Source organism: Brassica napus, chromosome C2, assembly GCF_020379485.1.
Source record: "Brassica napus cultivar Da-Ae chromosome C2, Da-Ae, whole genome shotgun sequence".
Classification (NCBI taxonomy): Eukaryota; Viridiplantae; Streptophyta; class Magnoliopsida; order Brassicales; family Brassicaceae; genus Brassica; species Brassica napus.
In genome coordinates this window covers 16581026-16603346 of record NC_063445.1, presented here as the reverse complement: position 1 = coordinate 16603346, position 22321 = coordinate 16581026, and the positions used below count along the sequence as shown (strand labels likewise).

General features: G+C 36.9%; 3 protein-coding genes and 1 pseudogene across 6 annotated transcripts; 2 read left to right on the top strand and 2 right to left on the bottom strand.

Moving 5' to 3' along the window:
• The first annotated feature begins 483 nt into the window (after positions 1-483).
• LOC106395279 lies at positions 484-1657 on the top strand. Its single transcript, XM_013835781.3, has 2 exons — positions 484-705; positions 779-1657. The coding sequence occupies exons 1-2, from the start codon at positions 703-705 to the stop codon at positions 1517-1519; spliced, it is 744 nt and encodes a 247-aa protein (XP_013691235.1). The 5' UTR covers positions 484-702; the 3' UTR covers positions 1520-1657.
• A 280-nt stretch (positions 1658-1937) lies between these two features.
• LOC106396879 (U-box domain-containing protein 7) lies at positions 1938-6179 on the bottom strand. Of its 4 annotated transcripts, none has more exons than XM_013837383.3 (6): positions 6008-6179; positions 5469-5546; positions 5148-5333; positions 4912-5019; positions 3592-4754; positions 1938-2986 (listed from the first exon to the last, which is right to left on the bottom strand). In XM_013837383.3, exons 2-6 carry the CDS (start codon positions 5517-5519, stop codon positions 2137-2139), a joined length of 2358 nt encoding a protein of 785 aa, XP_013692837.2. In that variant the 5' UTR covers positions 5520-5546; positions 6008-6179; the 3' UTR covers positions 1938-2136. The 4 variants fall into 4 exon arrangements, with proteins under 4 accessions (XP_013692837.2, XP_013692838.2, XP_022562114.2 ...); XM_013837384.3 differs by having other exon boundaries at positions 5469-5541; positions 6008-6177; XM_022706393.2 differs by lacking the exon at positions 6008-6179 and adding an exon at positions 5713-5929.
• A 10564-nt stretch (positions 6180-16743) lies between these two features.
• Positions 16744-18457, top strand: LOC106390111 (p21-activated protein kinase-interacting protein 1-like). The gene is made up of 3 exons (XM_013830503.3): positions 16744-17502; positions 17878-18169; positions 18254-18457. Exons 1-3 carry the CDS (start codon positions 16834-16836, stop codon positions 18319-18321), a joined length of 1029 nt encoding a protein of 342 aa, XP_013685957.1. The 5' UTR covers positions 16744-16833; the 3' UTR covers positions 18322-18457.
• Positions 18458-18604: 147 nt separating this feature from the next.
• LOC125581792 lies at positions 18605-21671 on the bottom strand (annotated as a pseudogene).
• Positions 21672-22321: the final 650 nt, after the last annotated feature.

The following is a 22321-nucleotide window of genomic DNA, read 5'->3' as shown; positions in this document are numbered from 1 at the left end:
TGCGGTTTTTTTGTTTTCATTTATTTTTATATAAATATTTTGTTTTCAATTCTTAATTGGTATATATTATAATATATATGTGTCTATCAATTTTTAAAACATAATAAGTTTACGGTATATTTTTTTATTGAATACATTATTTCAAACTTTCACATGTATTTGTATCTTCTTCTATATATATATTTTCGGATTATTATTTTATTATTAAAATCTTAATTATATAAATCTAAAAATTAGTAAAATATTGTTTTATTGTCATATTCAAAGATATTGTAACATTTGAATCACCCGCCCCCTTTTTCATTATCATCTACCGCCAATTGTTAGATAATATGATAATAATATAGATAGACTAAGACACGAACCGAACTTGTATTTTAACTCAAACTTTCGAATCCTCTTATATCTTTTTCTTTTTTTAGTCAAACAACTGGATCCTCTTATATTTATATCTATGGGCCAAAGGGCCCCTGAAAAAAATGTAAGTAGGTACGGAGAGGGATAGAAAGAAGAAAAAAGCGTAACCGCTAATTCAAAAAGCGCTCCAGCTGAAATCGAGTTAAACCGCTCATGTGTTCCCCGTCACGTTAAAGCGGCTCTACCTATAAAATGCTCAAACCAATTCGAAAAACAATTAAATTCTCGACATTTTCCTGGAAGTTTTACAAATAATTCTTCTTCGTCATCTTTCATTCGTCAAAGATGGTACTTACTTTTTCCCTGTTCATTTCTCGAATTCTCTTGCCATCTTGTTTAATTATGTTTTGGATTTTGGCAGGAACAAACAGCGAGAAAGATACCACGACCTCGGCCTCTTGAGACCTGTGGTGCTACCATACTCTCCATGTCTCGCGTCCTTTACACAAGAACCAAGACTCCGAACAATCCAGCCTCCTTCCTCGTGCAGAAACTCTTCCAACTCCTTTTCTTCTTCGCCTCCATGACAAGTCCCTTCCGTCGCCACCTTCTCGCAATCCTCTCCGTAGCCGACGACCACATCCTCGCAATCGAGGCTTACTTCCCTTCAACCACCTTCTTCTTCCACAAGATCTCCGGTTTGCTAACCGCAGCAGAGTCCCTGCCTATGAAACTCGACGCGTTTCTTGAGAAACTTCCAGGAATGATGAACAGAGCCGCGTGGGTGGACATGATCCTGGTTCAAGCACTTTGTTGGGTTGATTCTCTTGTGAACGTGTTAGGCCATTGGAGGGATAAGAACAAGGGGACAAATGAGAAAGAGATCACGGTGGATAGCAGTTTTAGCAGAACAGGATCAATGTCTGAAGAAGAGATGAAACTGGAGAATGATGGGAAAAGAGTGAGTTACAAGGAGGCGTTACAGAGAGGAAGCAGCGGTGAAGATGGTGGAGGAAGCACCGGTCGCAGCAGCAGCAACCAGGGAGATCCTATCTTGGATCTGTTTGAGAACGGTTGGATCCAGAAGCCCATGAAAAGAAGTAGTCGAAGCGCTGATTCGCTCACATGCTCTCGTTCTGATTCCTACGAGACCACCACCTGAGAGGTCTTTTAACTCTCATATACGGTTCCACAACAACAACACTAACACAAACTAGTAGACTATGTTGTCCTACTCCACCTCTATAACTTTTCTGCTCATCTCTTTGTAAATTATTTAATAACTTAATATCATATTTTAAGTTACCATTAACTCTTAGTGAAATTTTTTGTGTTCTACTAAACATAGGACCATAAAAGACATCCACATTGGGAACTTCTTAAGAGTAATTTCTCACAAATTATATTAATAACTAATTCAAGAGTATTTGAGAAATCCATACAGAGTAAAATTTTCGACATTTTGAACTTTGAACTAATTATAAAATATAATTTGAATTTTTTTTAAACCTTGATCATGATGTCCTAAGAAGCTATAAAGGATGCTTTGAACAAGCTTTTGTAGTATGTTAACATTGTGGTTTTGTTTTATACTTTTATTATTTATTAATTTCATATACATTCTTTTTTTTTTGGGTAACCAAAAAAAGCAGCAAAATCGAGTGTAGTCACATTGTGGCCTGTACATATCTTCTTCTCTATGAGAACGTTTTGTAACTTGTAAGAAAAAAAACAAAGCTTTACATACAGAGGTTGTTCATATCATTCATTCACACTCCCTCACTGGCGAGTCGAGTAGCTTTTCTTCCAGAAGAAACTAAACGGCCTCGCCAAAGACTTTCTTCTAGACATCGATTTCGACAAGACTCTTGGTTCAAATTCCGGACCTGAATCTGAAGGTTGAGCTGATGATTCATGGACATACATTGGTGCCGACATAGATTTCCTGGGAGCTTCCTTCTGTGATGGCGGCTCCTCATCTCTCTTCGGTGATGGCTGGTCCCGTTGCTGCCGCTGTTCTCTGAACAGCATTAGAAGCTTCTGAGACTTCTCTCTGCCTCGCGTAGTCCCGTTCACTGAGATCGACACTAAAGATGGTATCACACCTTCTTGTAGCACCATCTGGATACAAGACTCTCTTCCGTTGCATAGAATCAAAAGACATGAAACAGCTTGCTCTTGCTGTGTTGTGTCACCCATGTCTAGCACTGTTGCTAGACTGCTGATCATGCCTTGTGATGACACCGCCTCATCTTTGCCCTGTTGGCTCGAAGCAAGGTTTAGTAATATGGCTAATGACTTGTCGATCCACAAATGTTCAACTGTTGATGCGAGAAGGCCTTGGAGGGTTTTGATGATGTTGGATGAAAGGAGGGCAGAGATGTTGGGAGGATATGTGGACAGGTTGTAGATCGCGTGAAGAGCATCGAGCTTGCATTGGTTTTCGGCTTCCCCTTGAAGAATATGGACAAGGAAAGGCACTGCTTGGCTTGAACCTATCACGGGCTTGGCTTCTTCAAGACATGAAAGATTCAGATACAGCGCAGTTGCTGGACCATGTGACTCAGAAGAAGAGATCATTTTCTCCAACAGTGGAATAACCCCAGAAGTTAACATCAACTCTTTGTTCCTGAAGACCATGAAAAAGAAGAACACAACACATAATGAGAAAGACACAATCTTTTGTTGTTATTACTAGGCCTGGGCGTTTTCACCCGAATCGAAGTCATTTCCTTAACCCAAACCGAAAAAACCGAAATCCGTTGTACAAAAATATCCGAATGGGACTTAAGAGGGTTTGGATACAACCCGAACCGAACCGAAATCCGAGCTTAGGATCCTAAAATATCTGAAATTAGTTAAATATGTTAATGTTTTTATATATGTTAAGGTAATGTTTTAAAGTATTTTAAAGATTTTTGTAGTTTGTTTTATTTGTTATCTTGGATACTTTTTAGTTAGCTTAGATAGTTTAACTAATTTTTAATTACATTTGTGAATAATTTATATATTTTGAGTATTTTTTGTCAATCTTTTTTAGTTTTTAAAAATATTTGTGGGCGATTTTAGACATTGGTTATAATCCGCCAGAACCGAGTTCAACCCGATAATTAGTAAAACCCGAATAGTTTTATGGCATAATACCGAAAAATCCAAATCAACCGAAACGAAAATCCGAGGAAGCTCCTGAATGCCCAGGCCAAGTTATTACCGACAGTAGCAGGAGTTACTAACCTATTATTGTTGACGGCTAAGTTGAACAAAGCCATAGCTCCTCTTTCCTGCGCTGCCGCATTATTCTCATCTACAGCCGATCCTAAGAATCTCAACAAAGCTTCAACAAACCCATTTGCTCCCATGAAGATCCTGGCCTCTTCATCATCCTTCAGCAATAGCCTGACCTTTTCCACAACCTTTCCTTTTTTATCCAAGTCCTCCTCTTCGTTTAAGATAGCCAATAGATCTTGATATCTCTCAAGCACATTCATGTCAGAATCCTCCTTATCATCATCATCATCATTATCAGACACAAAACTTTCTTCTGTGTATTGTTGTTCCACAATAGTAGTAACATTTTGTATGCCCTTCATGTTACAAGAGCCTATACTGTTTACTGACTTTGAGTTTGTGCACTCGGAGCCAGAGAGAGCTAGAGTCCAGTAGTCGAGGTCTAGAGACTCCGGCGGTCCGCTTGGGATTTGGGTTCCATTCTGTTCACACCAGCTCGCAATAAGACCTTTAACACAGTTATTGGGAGTTAAGGAGAGATGTGGGAGCTGCTGCTGAGTCTTTGGGCAAGTGTTGTGCCCATCACTAAACCATTTCTCAATACAAACCCGTTCATAAGTCTGCCCTGAAGCAATAATGACAGGATCACACATAAGCTGCAGAGATATAGGGCATCTCAGTTCTTCAGGTGGAACAGGCATCTGTCCTGATCTGGGGCTGTTGATGGGCTTAAAGTTCATAGAACCAAACCTAGAAAGCTGACGACCAAACCCATGAACACTCCCATTATCTTCTTGAACAGTGGGAGAACATGGTGCTGAGCCCTGAGAGGAGTCATTCTCATCCAAGATCTCACTTCTGAATAGCTTTGAGCATTTTCTCATAAGATGCAAAAGATAAGCCACGATTGATTCCTTACGCTTGTCCTCCTCTGCGCGTGCCCTGTCGATGAGCTTCTTTAGAGCCCGTCTTTCCGCCAGAGCCACTCTGGAAGAAGTGATGCTGAGTCTTGTAGCCGCCTTGTGGAAAATCTCAAGCTCTGTGTTGTCATTACAGTTGTCCGATTTTTTCCCTTGCTGGAGCAGAGCAATGATCTGATCACCCACTTCCTTCTCTGATGGATCAAGCAAGAACCTAGTGTTCTCTAGTTCACCAACTATTTCCAAAATCTGAAAGAAATTTCAATAGAAAAAACTGTACTAATCAGATCTCTAGAGACAAACATTATTATCAAGCAACAAGAGACTTGGTCACGTGGACTTGTCTGAATCATTACAACGAAACAATGAGTAGTGAAGTAAATATAAAAAAAAAAGAAAAGAGTACCTGAGACCCAATAGAGCTAGGAACAATGTCTTCCACACGTTTAAGACTGTTGATGAGAGAAACTTTGGCTTTCTCAAACTTTAAAAGGACAGCATCCCCTGTAATGGCCTGTTTGGATTGGAGAATGGAATAAAATATTAAAAGAAACCAAAACACACACAAAAAAAGAAGAGAATGCGTAAAGCTCGTCCAAAGAGCGAGAGAAGGGAATAAAGACTAAAGAGGAAAAAACGCACCAAGTAAAGCTTACTAGACTCAGAACAGTGCTGAAGAATATTCTTTGCCTTCTCAAGTGCAATATGTAAAGAGCATAAGGCCTGAATCCCTGATTTACTGCGAGGTCTTGCTCCTTCCAACGATGGGAAGATTGAGAGTACCTTGCAGAGAACTCCTGATAGTTCCTTGCACATATCTCCATGTAACTGCGTTTCAATAAACATACACCATCAAACAACAAGAACATACATCCCCACACCAAATCTATCATCTTAAAATCAGATAAGGATACAAAATGGAAAAATAAAAGTACGCCACAACATTTGAATTGGAAAAGGAACCTTGGCATCGCTGGCAGCGAATAGATTCTCTTCTAGCTCGGTCACATCCATGATCAACCCTCACCTGATAACTCTGAGCTAAGAAAAAATCCCAGAAACAAAATGAATCAGTACCAAGAAACACATATATACCATGAAACTATCTAACTCAATCTTTTGCCTTTCTTTTTCTGAATAAAAAAATCATTGATTGGATAAACATACAAAATTAAAATGATAAAAAAAAATTGATTAAGGAAATTACCTTAGCTCTAAGAAAGGATCTTAACCCAGAAAAAAAAAATTAAGGAAAAAAACAGAAAAATTACTCAGACAGCGATCCTGAAAATTGCAATAAACGGTAGAACAAGGAAACAGAAAAAGATGGGGCTTTAGAGGAAACAGTCAGCTCCACAAAACCCGGAAAAATCAACAAAACGATTAATAGAAACGCGAATTTTCTAAAAATAAAATTAAAGCTGCGAAGAACACGTGTGGAACCAGCAACAACATCAACAATAACAACCAAACAAAAAAAAGAACCGAAGAACAGAACATACCGGAGGCTGTAAGACTTCATAAAAGATTAACAATCGAGCGAAATCAAAGAGAGGAACTAGGGTTTCTGTTCTTGGCATCGATCCATGAGATGGATTGAATGAAATAGGGAGAGAGAGAGAAGGGAATATGCGAGTGGTAGTACTTAAAACCTATGTGTGTAATTTTTAAAAAGTTCGGAACGGCATTACCGTGACATATAATTAATATTTTAATTGACTACTGAACGGTTCTTTCTATAAAATATACTCATATTTAACCTTTTTATATTTTTAAATTTCTAGTTTTAGGAAGTTTTCTCCAACACATGATGTTGTTGTAAAGTCTGTAAGTTGACATATTCAATTGTTTAGTAAATTCTGATTTTTCGTAACTCCTGCTTCTGCTTAAAAGGTTTTTATTGTTAGTGGGATTATTAACTTTTTGGAGAGTTTAGTGTTTGTGGTTAACCTTTTTTGGAGGGGGCTTAGTGTATCTGGTTGCAAATAGTGCGGATGTTTTTGGCGTATTTCATCAGAAAGTTAGTGGAAAAATGTACAAATTGTCCTCTAAATTATGTTATCGCACTTGAACATTTTAGCATGTATTTTTCTCTGACACTCCACCAAATTATCAAATAGCATATTTTATTTTTCTTTGCTTCTTCCATGGTACTCCATAGATATGCGTTTTTTCCCCAACTAATAGAACGCATTCATTTGAAAAAAAAACTCAGTTTTAGAACTTTTAATCTTCTATAAAATAAACATCTCAAAAAGCCCATCAAATAGTTGATTTAGTTTATGACTGTAGTTTACATTAAAAAAATTGATATTTTGTTAAGTTTTCTCGGGCTTTTAACTTAAAACCAATTGACAAGTAAGTAACCGAAGTGGTCCAAATTTCTTATATATTAGTTAAGTCTCATTCATATTTTTAATGTGGGATCTTATCTTCAATATCCTTCCTCGAAATAATGGTGCTTATAGTCATTAATCTCGTAGAATCCATCATACCTCCTCTGAGACAATGCTATATTTTCTAGCAATCTCGGCGGAACTGAACCTTCTATGGACCATCAGTTAATGGAATGATCGGACCACTTTCCAGACCAGATTAATGGGCTAGGGAAAAAAGCCAATTTCGACCCCAATAGTTTTAGTTTTGCTAAATACGATCTCAACAGAGGACCAGTGTCAAATACGACCTCAACTCAATCATAATTCAAAAATACTACCTGAACTTCTAAAAACGTGCCTAAATCAACATTGACTCTAACATAAATTAGTCAACCGTTAACAAGATAAAACGGTTTATGAATTTTACGAAATTAAAAAAAAAACTTAAACTTTGAAACTATTTAAAATTTTTTTATATAGATTATTTGAAATTAAACCTTGAATGGTAATTTTTTATTCTTCAAAATTAATATAATATACTATATATTTATGTTTTTATATTTTTTAGTTATTGTTTAATATGTCTAATATTTTGAGAAAAAAAATCTTAGTGCAAGAAAGGTAAGAGGCCTCTTAACATTTTGAACAAAATATCACAAATATATAATATTAAATTTGAAAAATAAAAAAATTCCCACTTAAGTTTAAAAATTAAAAATAATTTATATAAGAAAATTTTATAAATAGCTTCAAAGTTTTAAGTGTATATTTAATTTTGTATAATTATAAATATTTCATTATTTATATTTTAGTAAGATATAAGTTTATTAAAGATATGATAAGTAAAACAAATGTTAATGTATTTATATAAATGAGAAACAATCATCACCAAAGTTTTAATTGGATAAGATGAAGATTTATAGTAATTTGCTCCAAAAAAAAGAAGATTTATAGTAATTATTATAATTTTAAATTCGTAATAATATTTCAAAAAGTTATTTTAGTCTAGTGGCTAGTGAGCCCCTTTTAAATGGTATTATGGCACGGGTCGAGTCATGGAATGAGCATTTTTAAAAAGAGATCTAGACAACATCGTTTTAATTGATTAACTTATGTTAGAGTCAATATAGATTTATACACGTTTTAAAAAGTTTGGGTAGTATTTTAAATAATAATTGAATTGATGTCCACTACAAGAAAACACACTGAATTCCGACGGAGGTTCCGACGGACACCAAGGTCGTCGGATATTTGTGACGGAATACTGACAAATTTCCGACCAAATCCAAAAAAACTAAGTCGTCGGAATTCCGTCGGCCATTTACGACGGAATTCCGACGAAATAGGGTTCGTCGGAATTTTCCGACGACTTTTCGACGACATTCCGATAAAAAATGTAACCGTTGTAGTCGTCGGAATTCCGTCGGAAAATACCGACGAATTTCCGACGACATTCCGATTTACAGGAATGTCGTCGGAATTCCGTCGGTATTATCCGACGGAATTCCGACGAACCATGTGACCGTTGCCGACAAATATATATGACCGTTGTATAGCCGTTTGAGATTGGACAATACCGACGGAATTCCGACGGACTGCTTTACATCCGTCGGAATTCCGTCGGAAAGTCGTCGGAGGTCCGTAAGCAATTTCCTATAAATACAACCCCTCCTCATTCAAATCATTCACACTTCATTCTCTCTTCATTCTCTTTAGTCATAACAATTCCGTGAAAATCATGTCTTCAGAAGTTTATTATCGTTCGTGGATGGATAAACCTCATTTGGATCCGAACACCAATTTGCTTACGGAAGAATACGTTCAAGGGATTGGAGAATTCATGAGGCTTGTTCAACAGCAACCGGATGCAAAAAGTGGTATGTTAAGATGTCCCTGCTCTTCTTGCAATAATAATAAGGTTATAAAAGAATTTGATGTTTGGACTCATTTGTATATGAAAGGGTTTTCACGTAATTATAAAGTTTGGTACCTTCATGGGGAAACTGGTTATGAATATGGTAGTACTAGCGAACCTCAGCCTGTTAGTGAACCTCAGCCTGATATTAGGTTAGAAGAATCTAGAACGGATATAGATTATGGTGTAGGTACTGAGCAGATGGTACATGATCATTATAGAGGGGAAGAACCAAACCCCGAGTCTAGGAGATTTTTTGACATGTTGGATGCAGGAAAACAACCTTTGTATCAAAATTGTAGAGATGGTCATTCAGTCTTATCATCTGCAACTAGATTAATGGGTATTAAGACAGACTATAATTTGGCTGAAGAATGTATGGATGCGATTACTGATTTTGTCAAAGGTATTCTACCTGAGGATAACCTTGCACCGGGTTCATACTACGAGGTTCAGAAACTTGTTGCAGGTCTTCAACTACCGTATGAAGTGATAGATGTATGTATTGACAACTGCATGATCTACTGGAGAGCGGATGAGACACGGAATGTATGCAAATTTTGTGGGAAACCTCGTTATCAGGAGACGAGGGGAAGAGTTCCGATCCCATTCAAAAGAATGTGGTATTTGCCTTTGACGGAAAGATTGAAGAGGTTGTATCAGTGTGAGCGCACAGCAAAAGCAATGAGATGGCATGCAGAGCATTCCACAAATGGTGAGATTAGACATCCTTCAGATGCAAAGGCTTGGAAACATTTCCAGTCAACATATCCAGAATTTGCGGAAGAGAGAAGAAATGTTTATCTTGGATTATCTACTGATGGTTTCAGCCCATTTGGAAAGCATGGAAGGCAGTATTCTCTATGGCCAGTTATTGTGACACCGTACAACTTACGGCCGAGCTTGTGCATGCGACGAGAGTTTTTGTTTCTCTCAATTCTCGTCCCCGGGCCAGATCATCCTAAAAGATCACTAGATGTGTTTCTTCAACCACTAATATATGAGTTGCAACAACTATGGGCGCATGGTTTTGAGACATACGATGTTTCGCGCAAAGAAAACTTTCAGATGCGGGCAGTACTTATGTGGACAATAAGTGACTTTCCAGCATATGGTATGTTATCTGGATGGACAACACATGGGAAGCTATCATGTCCATATTGTCAAGATGACACAGATGCTTTCCAACTAAAGAACGGAAGGAAAACGTGTTGGTTTGACTGTCACAGACGATTTCTACCACCTGATCATCCATACCGCAGGAGTAAGACTTCGTTTACGAAGAACAAGCAGGTGTTTGATGGTCCACCTGAGGAAGTTAGTGGGAAAGATTTGTTGAAGCAGTTTAGGTATTTTGATGCAGAAAGGACGCCAGATGTAGGTGGACATGAAAACATTCGAGTCAATGCGGTTGGAGAGCTACATAACTGGCACAAAAAGAGTATTTTCTGGGATCTGCCATATTGGGAGAGTCATCTATTGCGACATAATTTAGATGTCATGCATATTGAGAAGAACTTCTTCGATAATCTGATGAACACAGTCCTTAACATCCAAGGTAAAACGAAGGATAATTTGAAGTCAAGGTTGGATTTAGTCGATATTTGTGATCGTTCTGAACTTCACGTTGATGAGAACGGTACGGCCCCTTTTCCCATTTATCGGCTAGATGGTGCTAGAAAAGAAGAGTTCTTTGATTGGATTACAGATAAAGTGAAATTTCCTGACGGATATGCATCAAATTTGGGGAACTGCGTTGATAGAAGCGAAGGAAAGTTTACTGGCTTGAAGAGTCATGATTGTCATGTAATTATGCAGCGCCTCCTTCCGTTTGCTTTTTCAGCATTATTGCCACGTAATGTTCATGAAGCAATTGCAGGTATATTATATTTTTACAATTTAATTTATTTTTATATTTAACAATTATGCTTATAAAAACTTAATACTTACGAAAATTATGTCTTTTATCTATGTAGGGATTAGTATTTTCTTCCGCGACTTATGCAGCAGAGTAGTGACTGAAGAGGGTATTAATAATTTGAAGACAAACGCACCAGTCAGCATGTGCAACCTTGAGAAGATATTTCCTCCATCATTCTTTGATGTAATGGAACATCTTGCTATTCATCTCGCAAGAGAATTGGAACTTGGTGGTCCTGTGCAGTACAGATGGATGTATATTTTTGAGCGTTATATGCATCATCTGAAGAAGATGGTCAAAAATCAAAGCAGGGTGGAAGGATCTATAGTGGCACAGGTGATCAATGAAGAAACTGCAATCTTTGCTGAAAATTATTTTCCACCAGAAGTGCATACAAAACACCGAAGACCTGCTCGGCATGATGATAGAGGGGAGAGAGCAACATATCATGTTACTGTCCCAAGCATGTTCAAGGAAATAGGACGACTTAGTGGAAAATTCACGAAGCGGAGACTTACGGACACTGAGCACGCTCATTTGCAAACATATTTGCTCACCAACTGTGAAGATGTTCTACAATATGAGAGGTAAAAATATTTATTCATTTATTGTTAGATTAATATTCAATAATTTTATTTCATATTGATAATATTTTTGTATATAGTGTATATATGGCGGAGTTGCGTATGACTCACAGGCATGCAACAGAAGATGAGCTTCGACAACTTAGAGATAACGGATTTGCTGCGTGGCTTCGTAGTTATGTGAGTCATATATCATATTACCCTATGCAAATGATTAGTTTAAATTTAATATATATAAACTAATTAATTTTGCAATCATATATGTTTTTAATTTATAGGTGAATGATGGTTTGGCCAGAGGTCTTGTGTTCGATGATTGGATACGCGAATTTGTGCAGGGACCAAACTATGTGGTCAAATCATATCCTAAATTTTGTACGCGAGGATATGCATTCACAAGGAAAGGTCATTCTAAGACAACATATGATGCTGGTGTTTCATCTTCTTCTGGTGACGATGTCTACTACGGTAACATAAAAGAAATATTGGAAATCCAATTTCCTGGAATGGTTGGATTGCGTTGTGTAGTATTCTATTGTGATTGGTATGACACCACCCCAGATAGAGGAGTGAAGATTGATGCGTTTGGTGTTACATCAGTTCATTCGCGGCGGAAACTTCAATATTATGATCCCTTCATTCTTGGTTCGCAAGCTGATCAGGTATGTCAATTTATTCATAATTTTTTAGCAATATAATAAATTAATGTTATATATTTTACTAATACTTGTATAATTGATATGTATAGGTGTGCTACATCAGTTACCCTCGGGTGACGTACAGAGACGATCCATGGGTTACTGTAACGCAAATCAACCCAAGAGGACGAGTGGATGGAACTTCTGATGATGATGAACCATTGCAACCAGAGTCTACCAGCAACGCCCAGGCAGTTGAAGATTTGGAAAATGTTCAACTCGTTGAGAATTTGACTGTGTTTGGACATGATGCTGTCGTACATTCAGAGCCGGAAGCCGAGGTGGGGGAGTTTGATGAAGATTCAGAAGATTCTGATTAGTTTTTTTTTTTTTTTTTTTAATGGTCCGTCGGAAATCCCTCGCAATATACCGACGACATAGCGACGACAATGGGTTTCATTGAAAATTGGAAAGGTCGTCGGTATTTCGTCGGAAAATACCGACGACATGTGTTTCTATAAAGTTTCAATCATAAAAATCTATAAATTTAGATGCCAAAACTATGAAAATAACACATAATAAGTGTTTAGTATAGTATTAGATCGCAACCGTTCAAATATAACAACTCATTAAAATATTTATGTATGCATATCATTGTTTTCATAACATCTCATCTTAACATTATATACTTATACAATCATATTTATATAAGCTTACACTACAAAAAATGTTGTTGTGTAAAATCGTGTTATAAAACATTTTTATTGTTAAATCTTTATGCAAATACTATATATATTATCAAAGATTTGGATTTTGCATTTACAAACTTGAAATCAACACCCTAACACACTAAGCCGTCGGAATTCCGTCGGAATATACTGACGGAATGTGTCCGTCGGAAAATACTGACGGACACATTCCGTCGGAATATACCGACGGAATGTGTCCGTCGGAAAATACTGACGGACACATTCCGTCGGAATTTCAATTTGCCCGGGAGAACCAAACCGCTTGAAAATTTTCGCGAATCGGCATTTGGTATAATTTAATTATACCGACGGAATACCGACGAACCCGTGTCCGTCGGAATCCTCGGATATAAAAACCCTCCTTCTTCCTTCTTCGTTATCTCCGCGGCCCCCCTCTCACAAAACGCAAACAATCCGGCGATTTCTCCCCCTCTCCGGCGATTCCGGCCTTTCTCCACCTCTCTTCACCGGCGAATCCTCTCCTCACCCTCATATCTCTTCCCCAAACCCCAAATCATGTAAGAATCATCCCAAACCTTCTTTTTTATCAATTGTTTAGGGTTTTGGTAGTTGATCTCGGATTTTAGGGTGTTTGATTGAAAATTTTAGGATTAAATGGATAGTTTAGGATATATAAGTTAGGATTGTTGTTTTAGTTTTTTTTGGAACATTTTTTTATTTTTAAAAACGTTTTTTGATTTTTTAAAACGTTTTTTTTTATTTTTAAAAACGTTTTTTGATTTTTAAAAACGTTTTTTGATTTTTTAAAACGTTTTTTTTTATTTTTAAAAACGTTTTTTGATTTTTTAAAACATTTTTTTTTTATTTTTAAAAACGTTTTTCAAGTTTCCAGTAATGAAATATATATAATAAAACGTTTTTAAAATTTTTTAAAAATATTTAACAACATTTTTCTATATTTATAAATTTTTTATAATTTTGTATACATATATATATATATATATGTAAATCATCTATAATAAAAATTTTAAAATTTTTTATAATTTTTTATAAGTTTCCACTAATAAACTATGTATAATAAAACATTTTTTAAAAAAAAATATAAATATTTAACAACATTTTTCTTCATTTATAAATTTTTAACAACATTTTTCTATATTTATAAATTTTTTATAATTTTGTATACATATATACATATATATATATATATAAGGTTTAATAGTTTTTTTTAAAACGTTTATAAAACCTTTTGTAAATATATAAATGAAAACATTAAAAATAGAAATGATTTGAAAATATGTTTGATGGGTTAAATTTTTTTTTTAGGGCCGAGGATGAAGCCCGCCCCGCAGCCCGTCTTCGACGTAGTTTGCTGAGCAGTTCCCGTGCATCGGGATCGTCTCATGACTCGGTTCCCGCATATATTCCCGCTCCAGCTCCCTCAGCCCCTCACACTGCCCCTCACGCTGCTGCTCCACAGGATCCGGGGGTCATGCCGGTTCATCTATTGGTTCAACAACCAGGTCGAGAGCATCTCCCGTTTCTCCAACCCAACCCACGACGAGGCCATAGCACTTGGTTAGTATTTTGTTTATTTGTACCGTTATATTTTTCCCTTTAATTAACTTGCTAACTTGTATTTTTTTAAAGGTTCACCAAGTCGAAAAATGGCATTAGCTGGAGCATCAACCAGATGATGTACTCCATGCTCCGTTTTGGATATCCAAAGTGGAGTGTGATCCCTACCGACGAACGAGAGTTGTGGTTTCGTCAATTCGCGGTATAGTAACTCTTCATTTTTTAAAGTTTGAACATTTTTTTAAATATATTTACTTATTAAATTGTGTTTGTTTTGTAGCAAGAGTTCAACTGGCACTCCGATCTTACGGAAACAGTCCGTAAGAAATTCAACGAAAAGGCCATGGACTCTTACACAAAGCAGATAAACTCGTGGAAGACAGTTTGGCAGAAGAACAAGAAGCCACGGTTCATCAACGGGTCGGTGTGGGAGCAGTTGATAGCTCATTGGGAGAAGGAAGAAACTGCAGAGACGTCTTCTAGGAACTCCAGGAACCGGAAGAGCGATCGTGGCGGGAAAGGTATGTATGTGCACAACCTCGGCGCTTGCTCTATGTCTACTAAGGAGGATGAACTTGTAAGTTTTTTTTATTATTTATCTTTATATTTTTTAAATAAATATTTTATATATTTCTTGGCTAATAATGGCGGTTTTTTTAGATCGAAGCAAATGACGGTAATCCCGTTGATCGTCTACAACTCATTAAGGTGGCTCACACTAACAAGACGACGGGTCAAATTCAGGACCCCGTGATCAAAGGTGTAGTTGATTTGGTGGAAGCTGAAATAGTTTCCCAATCTCAGCCTCTCTCTGATGACGGCGACTCCACGGGAGCTTCAACCAACCTGTCTCTATTGCAAATAAATGAGATGGTTGAAAAGGTAATTTTTTTTATTAATATTTTTTTTTATAATGTCGATTACTTACTTGTCCCTATTTACTTACTTTAAATATTTTTGTAGGCGGTTCCTAAAAGGAAAGGAGGCCGTTTAGTTGGGTTGGCCCGTCGTGCTTCTTCGTATCCGGCATCTTCTTCACAAGCTCCGTATGCCGATCCCATGATTCTCGAGGAGCTACATGACAAAGATGAACGGATTGGGGCATTGGAGGAGCAGAACACCACTATCCTTTCGGAGAATGCCACTATCTGTTCGGAGAATGCCACTATCCTTGCTGAGTTGGCATCCCAGAAGAAGTTCAACACCGAGATTATGCAGAAGCTAGATCGTTTGATGTCTTCGAGTTCATCTTAGTTTATTTCGGCTTTTTAAAACTTTCGGAATGTTTTTTTTTATTTCGGTTTGTATGAATTTTAAACTTTATGAATGTTTTTTTCCGATTTTGGTTTTTATGAATTTAAATTTTATAATATTATTAGTTTTAAATTTCTGATTTTTTAAATTTATTAATATCAAAAATATATAAAAATGCAAAATTAATTTTAAAAAATAAATGGGTATATACCGACGGACAGTGGTCGTCGGAATATACCGACGGACATATATCCGTCGGAATTTACCGACGAACAAGGTTCGTCGGAATCCACCGAGGAACACTCTACGTCGGAAGTGTCCGAGGAACGTTCTCCGTCGGTACGTAGTTTTTCCGATGAACTCTGGTCTCGTGTATCTGCATCGTAATATCGTCGGAAGTTCGTCAGAATGACGTTTCTCGGTATTCGTCAGAAAGTCGTCGGAAGTTCTGACGAAATTCCGACGAATTTTTTTTTTCCGACGAAACGATACCGACGGACGGGTTCGTCGGAAATTCGTCGGAATTGGTCAATTCCGACGAATTTCCGACGATTTCGGCCATCAGAATCCCCCTGTTTTCTTGTAGTGGTCATATTTGGCACTAGCTATTTATTGATTCGTATTTGACATGACTAAAATTGTTTGGGCCGAAATTGGTCATTTTCCCGCCCAAACAAGTATCATAAATATTGACTTGTATTTGTACTGGATTATTTCGAGTACTTGTTAACCAAGTACTTGCTTAATATTTGAATACTTATAATTTACTTGGTTTGATTTATTACTTGTTTGTTTATGTATATATTCTTAAAAATTAAATAAATCAACATTTTCAAATTTATAAAAATATATGGTAAGATTGTTTTTAGCAAATATTAGTAAATTATATATGATATTCAATATTATAATCACAACAATAATTTTTGAAATATTATGTTCAATATTACTTTGATATTAAAAATATATTTCTAATTTTATATATAATTTACTTGGTTTGATTTTTTTTTTTAAGATTTCGTATTAAGTTTGTACTTGCAAATTTTTAATCTGATGTACTTTGTTACTTGTCTTGATAATACAAACAAGTAAATTGGTTTTAGAGGCCAAGTAACGAACTAGTACCGAGTACAAACCGGGTATTAAGCATGGGTGCCCAGCCATTTTGAACCATGAACCACAAACTTAATCGGTTTAGTCTGGTTCGATTACGATTACATTTTAATATTTTATTGAAAACACACAATCGATTAAATACACCCGATAAAATCCTAAAACCCTAAAAGCTTCTCAATCAAACAACACTTTACTTTGGAGAAGCAGCAGAGAAACCAGAGAGAGAGAGAGAAAGCAATGAGCATCATCGCAGGCTCCTACGAGAGATTCATATGGGGTTTCAAGCTCAAACCCACAAAGCACGACGCCGACAACCAAACCCTAACCCTCTCCCCTCTCTTCTCCTACCCTTCCCACCTCTCCTCCATCACTACCGTCGCTTGCTCCGGCCCCGCCGCCGCTTCCGGCGGCTCCGACGACACAATCCACCTCTACGACCTCCCTTCCGCCTCCTCCCTCGGCTCTCTCCTCGACCACAACCACACCGCCTCAATCACTGCCCTCTCCTTCTACACCCCCTCCTCCCTCTCCTTCCCTCGCAACCTCATCTCCGCCGCCGCTGACGGCTCCGTCGCCATCTTCGACACCGACCCTTTCGTCCTCCTCAAGTCCTTTCGTCCTCACAAGAAGGCCGTCAACGATCTCTCGATTCATCCCTCTGGGAAGCTCGCGTTGGCGGTGTACCGTGACGAGTGCTTTGCGATGTTGAATCTCGTGAGGGGGAAGAGGAGTTTTTGTTGCAGGTTGGGGCACGAGGCTAGTCTTGTGAAGTTTGATCCGAGTGGGGAGAGGTTTTTCATGGTGGTTAATACTAAAGTTGGGGTTCATCAGTCTGAGGATGCTAAGCTTCTTCTCGAGCTCGATAATGGTAGCCGCAAGCGTATACTCTGTGCTTCTCCTGGAGATGTGAGATTTTCTCTCTACTTTTCTCTTCGTCTCTATATTAACTTGTGTCTGAGAATCAGTTGTATATGTCTAAAGGAAGTAACTTTGAGAACCTTGTCTGAAAAAGATCTCATTTTTGTGTCTTTTGATGCTACATCAAGATGGTACTAGAGCTCCTATGTTGCCAAAAATGTAAATTGCAGAAAGAGCCCACCTTTTATTTTAAGTGTGATGAATTGCTTCAGGGTGGAACTCTTTTTATTGCTTAGTTTTAATTATGCTGTAATTTAGAATTTAGGAAGAGCGCATCTTGGATAGGTAGAGTTTGTTCTGGTGATGGTTTTTTTTTTATTCAAATTTATACCTTGGCTGAAATGTTTGCTTAATTTGGATCAGAGTGGGACTCTGTTTACAGCTGGTGAGGATCGGGCAATAACAGCTTGGGACACAAATAGCGGGAAGCTTGCTTATGCCATACAAGATGCTCACCCTGCTCGTATCAAGGGTGTTGTGACCAGGAATGACAGCGAAGGTGCATCAGAAGATCCGTACTTGGTTGCTTCTGCATCTTCTGATGGGATCATACGTGTTTGGGACATGCGAATGGCTGCTAAAGAGAATGCAAAACCATTAGCTGAGACAAATACTAAATCGAGGCTTACATGTCTTGCAGGGTCAGCTCTCAAATGTGAGCCTATCCTTTTCACAATACATGTTGCCGTAAAACATACAAATAACGTATGATTCTTAATCTTTATCTGTTTTATTTCAGCTATGAGACGGCCACAGATTGGAAATCAGAAACCTCAGAAGCTAGAAGAAGGGCCGAACTCAGCATGAGAGCTGACAGTTTCCTGATACAAGTTTTGGTATAATCTTTTTTTTTTTTAAATATGATTTCAAGTATGTTCTTGTCGACTTACAATTAAACAAGTTTGTTAAACCCTCTATTTGTGAAAGAAAACTGTTCTTACTACATGAGTTCTTTATTGTGAATCTTTAACTCCTAACTTGGGGTGTTGTCCATTATTCAGTAATCACTAGTATGTTCAAACTTGATTGAACCAAATGTTGTATACTTAAAGCTGATTCAATGTTTAAAGGTCTCCAATAAATACATGCCAATGTAGACAACAAAGTGGATCAATACTGAGTAGTGTTGTTCGGGATTTTGCCTTGTTTCAACTGGGAAAGAGCATACTCGCCAGTACGGATGAGATCAGCAACGTTGTGCTCCTAAGTAGTTGGCGGTACAAGGAAAGAACTTTCGCTTTGTTCTTTGCAGCTTCTTCTGCTGTTAACCATATCAGGCTCGTCATGACAAAAAACTGGAACACAAGAGGGGGAAACATGTTAGTTAATTGGGTAAATTTGTCCAACTCCTGTTGCGCAAGAACCAAAACACCAAAAGGAATAAAGGATGTAGCAGCATTATAGAGAATTAGAGATGACAAACAATGCTCAAGCGATTCCATAGCTATGTAGAGCAGAGTTGAGGAAACTTGAATGTTTAAGATATAATCATATTAAGTCGTTGGAAAGTTAAATCCATACGGCAAAGAAAAGAGTCTGACTTGCCTTTAGCTGTGAGAAATCTTCACCTGACGACGAGTATGCAGCAAGCGAGCAGGGAAGCCGAGAGTAAACAATCAAGGAGTAATACAGACTAGATTTTGTTTAGCAAAAAAAAAAAATATAGACTAGATTTTGATCTCAGATTTCAAAATGAGGAATTATTTTTGTTTATAATTATTTAATAGAAATTATAGTTGTCATTTTGGTTGCACGGGTACGCCAACTTGGTGTCGTCTCACGTACCAAGATCGGGTGGGGGATGGGTACGGCTCAGGCACGCCTTGGAAATGTCCCCAACACTTGTAAGGTGAACCTGGGATGGCCCTGGAAACGTCTCCAATACTTGTAAGGTGAACTCGGGATGGCCTAACTCAGCGGGGACGGGATTGGTTATAGACCGGAGACATCTCGAAAACGTTTCCAAGCAAAAGAGACGTATCCGTTTGATTTTTTGTGTTATGAAGTCTAAAGTTAATCTATATTTGTTTTTAATTTGTTTATTCTATTAAGTCTGAAAAAATTAAAAGATGTAATAAAAACTTTTAGAGGTGTAGATGCTAATAGTCTAGAGGTGTAGATGCTCATCATGTCATGTGATATATGCTTTGACTAGCTTCTTTAAATATTATACTTCTTAAAAAATTGATTAGTGGTTAATATTCAGAATATTCAAAACGATAAAATAATATCATCAACTTTTTCAAAATTTTATATTACTTATAAATTTAACTTGTGATTTGTATGTAATATATGTAATTTATATAAGTATTTTATTGTCGTATCCCAACCGTATCCATATTTAAGTTTTTGGTTTTGTCGTTTCCATTTCGGTTTCCGTCCCTGTCTCCGTTACCAGTCCATGTACCCGTGTCAGTGGTTGTCATAGAAGCAGCATGATCTAGTAGTCAAGGTTTTGAATTTTTTAACATCAGATATAAGGTTCGATTGATGATTATAAAATGGAAATAGGGTTCAACAACAAAAAAAAAACATAATTTATTATCTAAGTAAAATCCTCTCCTCTCTCTTCTCTCTTCTTTTCTCCTTTCTCTTCTTATCTCTCTCTTTCCTTTCTCTAAAAATCTGTTTTTCTTTTTTGTTTTGGTTATTCCACAATAAACCCATTATAAAATGCAAAAATGCTGAAAAAATAAAGATGCAAAAGCTTATTAGAAGTTCCAGAGGGATACATGTAAAATCATTCGTTGTGATCATGTGTAGAACTATTTGTAGAATCATCCGTTGAATTCGTGCTGTATATCTTTTTTCTATAATTTTTTTCAGTTTTCATTGTTTAGAACTATTTGTTTACAATGCTTAGGAATACAATCCAACGTTTAAAAAAAGACATGGCATTTTATCTCTCTTATTTTCGCTGATCTTGGAAGACTAGATAGCTGTATGCTTTTAAATTCAGTGAAAAGTTTGGTAAAAGAACCCATACCTATATGAATACATCCATAATTTATGTATTTTAAATTTTTTATATATTATTTAAAGTTGTGTTTACCATTTATTTTAATCAAATTTTAAGAGTTAAGTTTTGATTTAAAAAAAAATTATAATCATTATACTTTTTAAATTTTCTTAATTTAAATATTTAAAAATTAATTTTTGAAAAAGCCATTTTTAGTTTTATTACATATGTATAAGTTAAGATTTCGATTTTAAATTTATGAAGTAAAAGAGTTAATTTGAGATGTTAATTTCATATTTTGGATTTGCGAAAAACATTTTTTAATACAATTGCAAAAAAAAAATATTTGTACTTAAAAAATTAACTAACTCATAAAGTAATGCAATATCACAATTTTTTTAATAATTTTTTTACTTTTACTGAATGACTTTTTATAAGCTATCAGTTATATGAAGGAGGGTTCCTGCGTCAAAGCATAACATCTAGAAGTTATATAATCTCAAAGTTTCCAGCAATCAAATCACGATCAAACCACTCAGCTTTTCCAAAAATCTGACCTCCTTGGCGTCTTTCCATTGAAACCTCTGCACAACAAATCTCTCTCCCCACCCCAATGATTTCTTATGTAGGAAACAACAAAACCAGTCTCTCACTGTATCTCACAGTCTTTAACCACTCTTTTTTACCTCTTGTCTCAGCCAACAATTTTTCCACCCTTCCACCGCCTTCCAACACCTTTTCTTTGAATCATAAGCTTTTAACTTGTTTAATAACCACGTGCTAATGGTCGGGTGGTAACATGGCGTTCCAGCATCGCTAAGCGAGCTGAGTTCCAGCATCCCTGACACGTGGCTACCGACGATTTAATATTCCCTCGCCGGGGAGCGGTTTACCTTTTTTTCTTTTCTTTTAGCTTGTTCTTAACACAAGAATAGTAATACATAACGTCACTAATGACACACGCATGCTTCCACTTCTTCGAACTCAGCATCTCATCGTGCGTTCCCATTTAGTTTCATTTGGGTTGGGTCATATACAAATTTATTCGCGTAAATCTTATTACCCATCACCATACAACCATAACTCCCCATGAAGCTTCCTGCAGGAACGTCTAGATTTGTCATCCCAGGCACCCACATATGTGTTCTTGTGCTGAAAACCAACACCACCATTGGTATCTCACTACAAGAAAACAGCGGTATTCGGACGGACATTCCGACGGAAAATGAAATCTTCGGAATATCCCGAGGAATTTCCGAGGAAATTCCGAGGAAGCACAAAATTGGGTTTCCTCGAAATTTCCTCGGAATATACCGACGGAATTCCGAGGAAATATCAATCCGTCGGAATATTCCGAGGAAATTCCGAGGAAAAATGGGTTCCTCGGAAAAAACCGATGAATTCCGAGGAAATATTATAGCCGTTGGAGAGCCGTTGGGAGATTTTACAAAATTCCGAGGAAATTCCGACGAACTAGCCTTTTCCGTCGGAATTCCGTCGGAATTTCCTCGGTCTGTCGGCATGATTTAAACTATAAATACAAGCACTCCTCTTCCTCTTCATTCACTCCATATCTTCATCCTCTCTCTTACTCTATTTACACACGAATTTGATTCATAAAAAATATGTCTTCTTCAAATTATTTTCGTTCTTGGATCGATCGATTGACTCTTGGTTTCTTCCACGATTTATGCACGAGATCAGTGACTCTTGAAGGTATTGAAAATTTGAAGACTAACATAGCCGTGATTCAGTGCAACCTTGAGAAGATATTTCTCATCTTGTTATTGACCTGGCAAGAGAATTGGAACTTGGTGGTCATGTGCAGTATAGATGGATGTATCTGTA

What these genes read in the sequence shown, in the direction of transcription:
- LOC106396879 (XM_013837383.3), bottom strand. Translation starts at nt 5,519, where the DNA reads ATGGATGTGACCGAGCTAGAAGAGAATCTATTCGCTGCCAGCGATGCC. An exon ending in TCGCTGCCAGCGATGCCAAG is followed by an intron (nt 5,334 to 5,468) that starts GTTCCTTTTCCA and finishes ATTGAAACGCAG; the next exon opens with TTACATGGAGATATGTGCAA. An exon ending in CTAGCTCTATTGGGTCTCAG is followed by an intron (nt 4,755 to 4,911) that starts GTACTCTTTTCT and finishes AATTTCTTTCAG; the next exon opens with ATTTTGGAAATAGTTGGTGA.
- LOC106390111 (XM_013830503.3), top strand. Translation starts at nt 16,834, where the DNA reads ATGAGCATCATCGCAGGCTCCTACGAGAGATTCATATGGGGTTTCAAG. An exon ending in TCTGTGCTTCTCCTGGAGAT is followed by an intron (nt 17,503 to 17,877) that starts GTGAGATTTTCT and finishes AATTTGGATCAG; the next exon opens with AGTGGGACTCTGTTTACAGC. An exon ending in TGCAGGGTCAGCTCTCAAAT is followed by an intron (nt 18,170 to 18,253) that starts GTGAGCCTATCC and finishes GTTTTATTTCAG; the next exon opens with CTATGAGACGGCCACAGATT.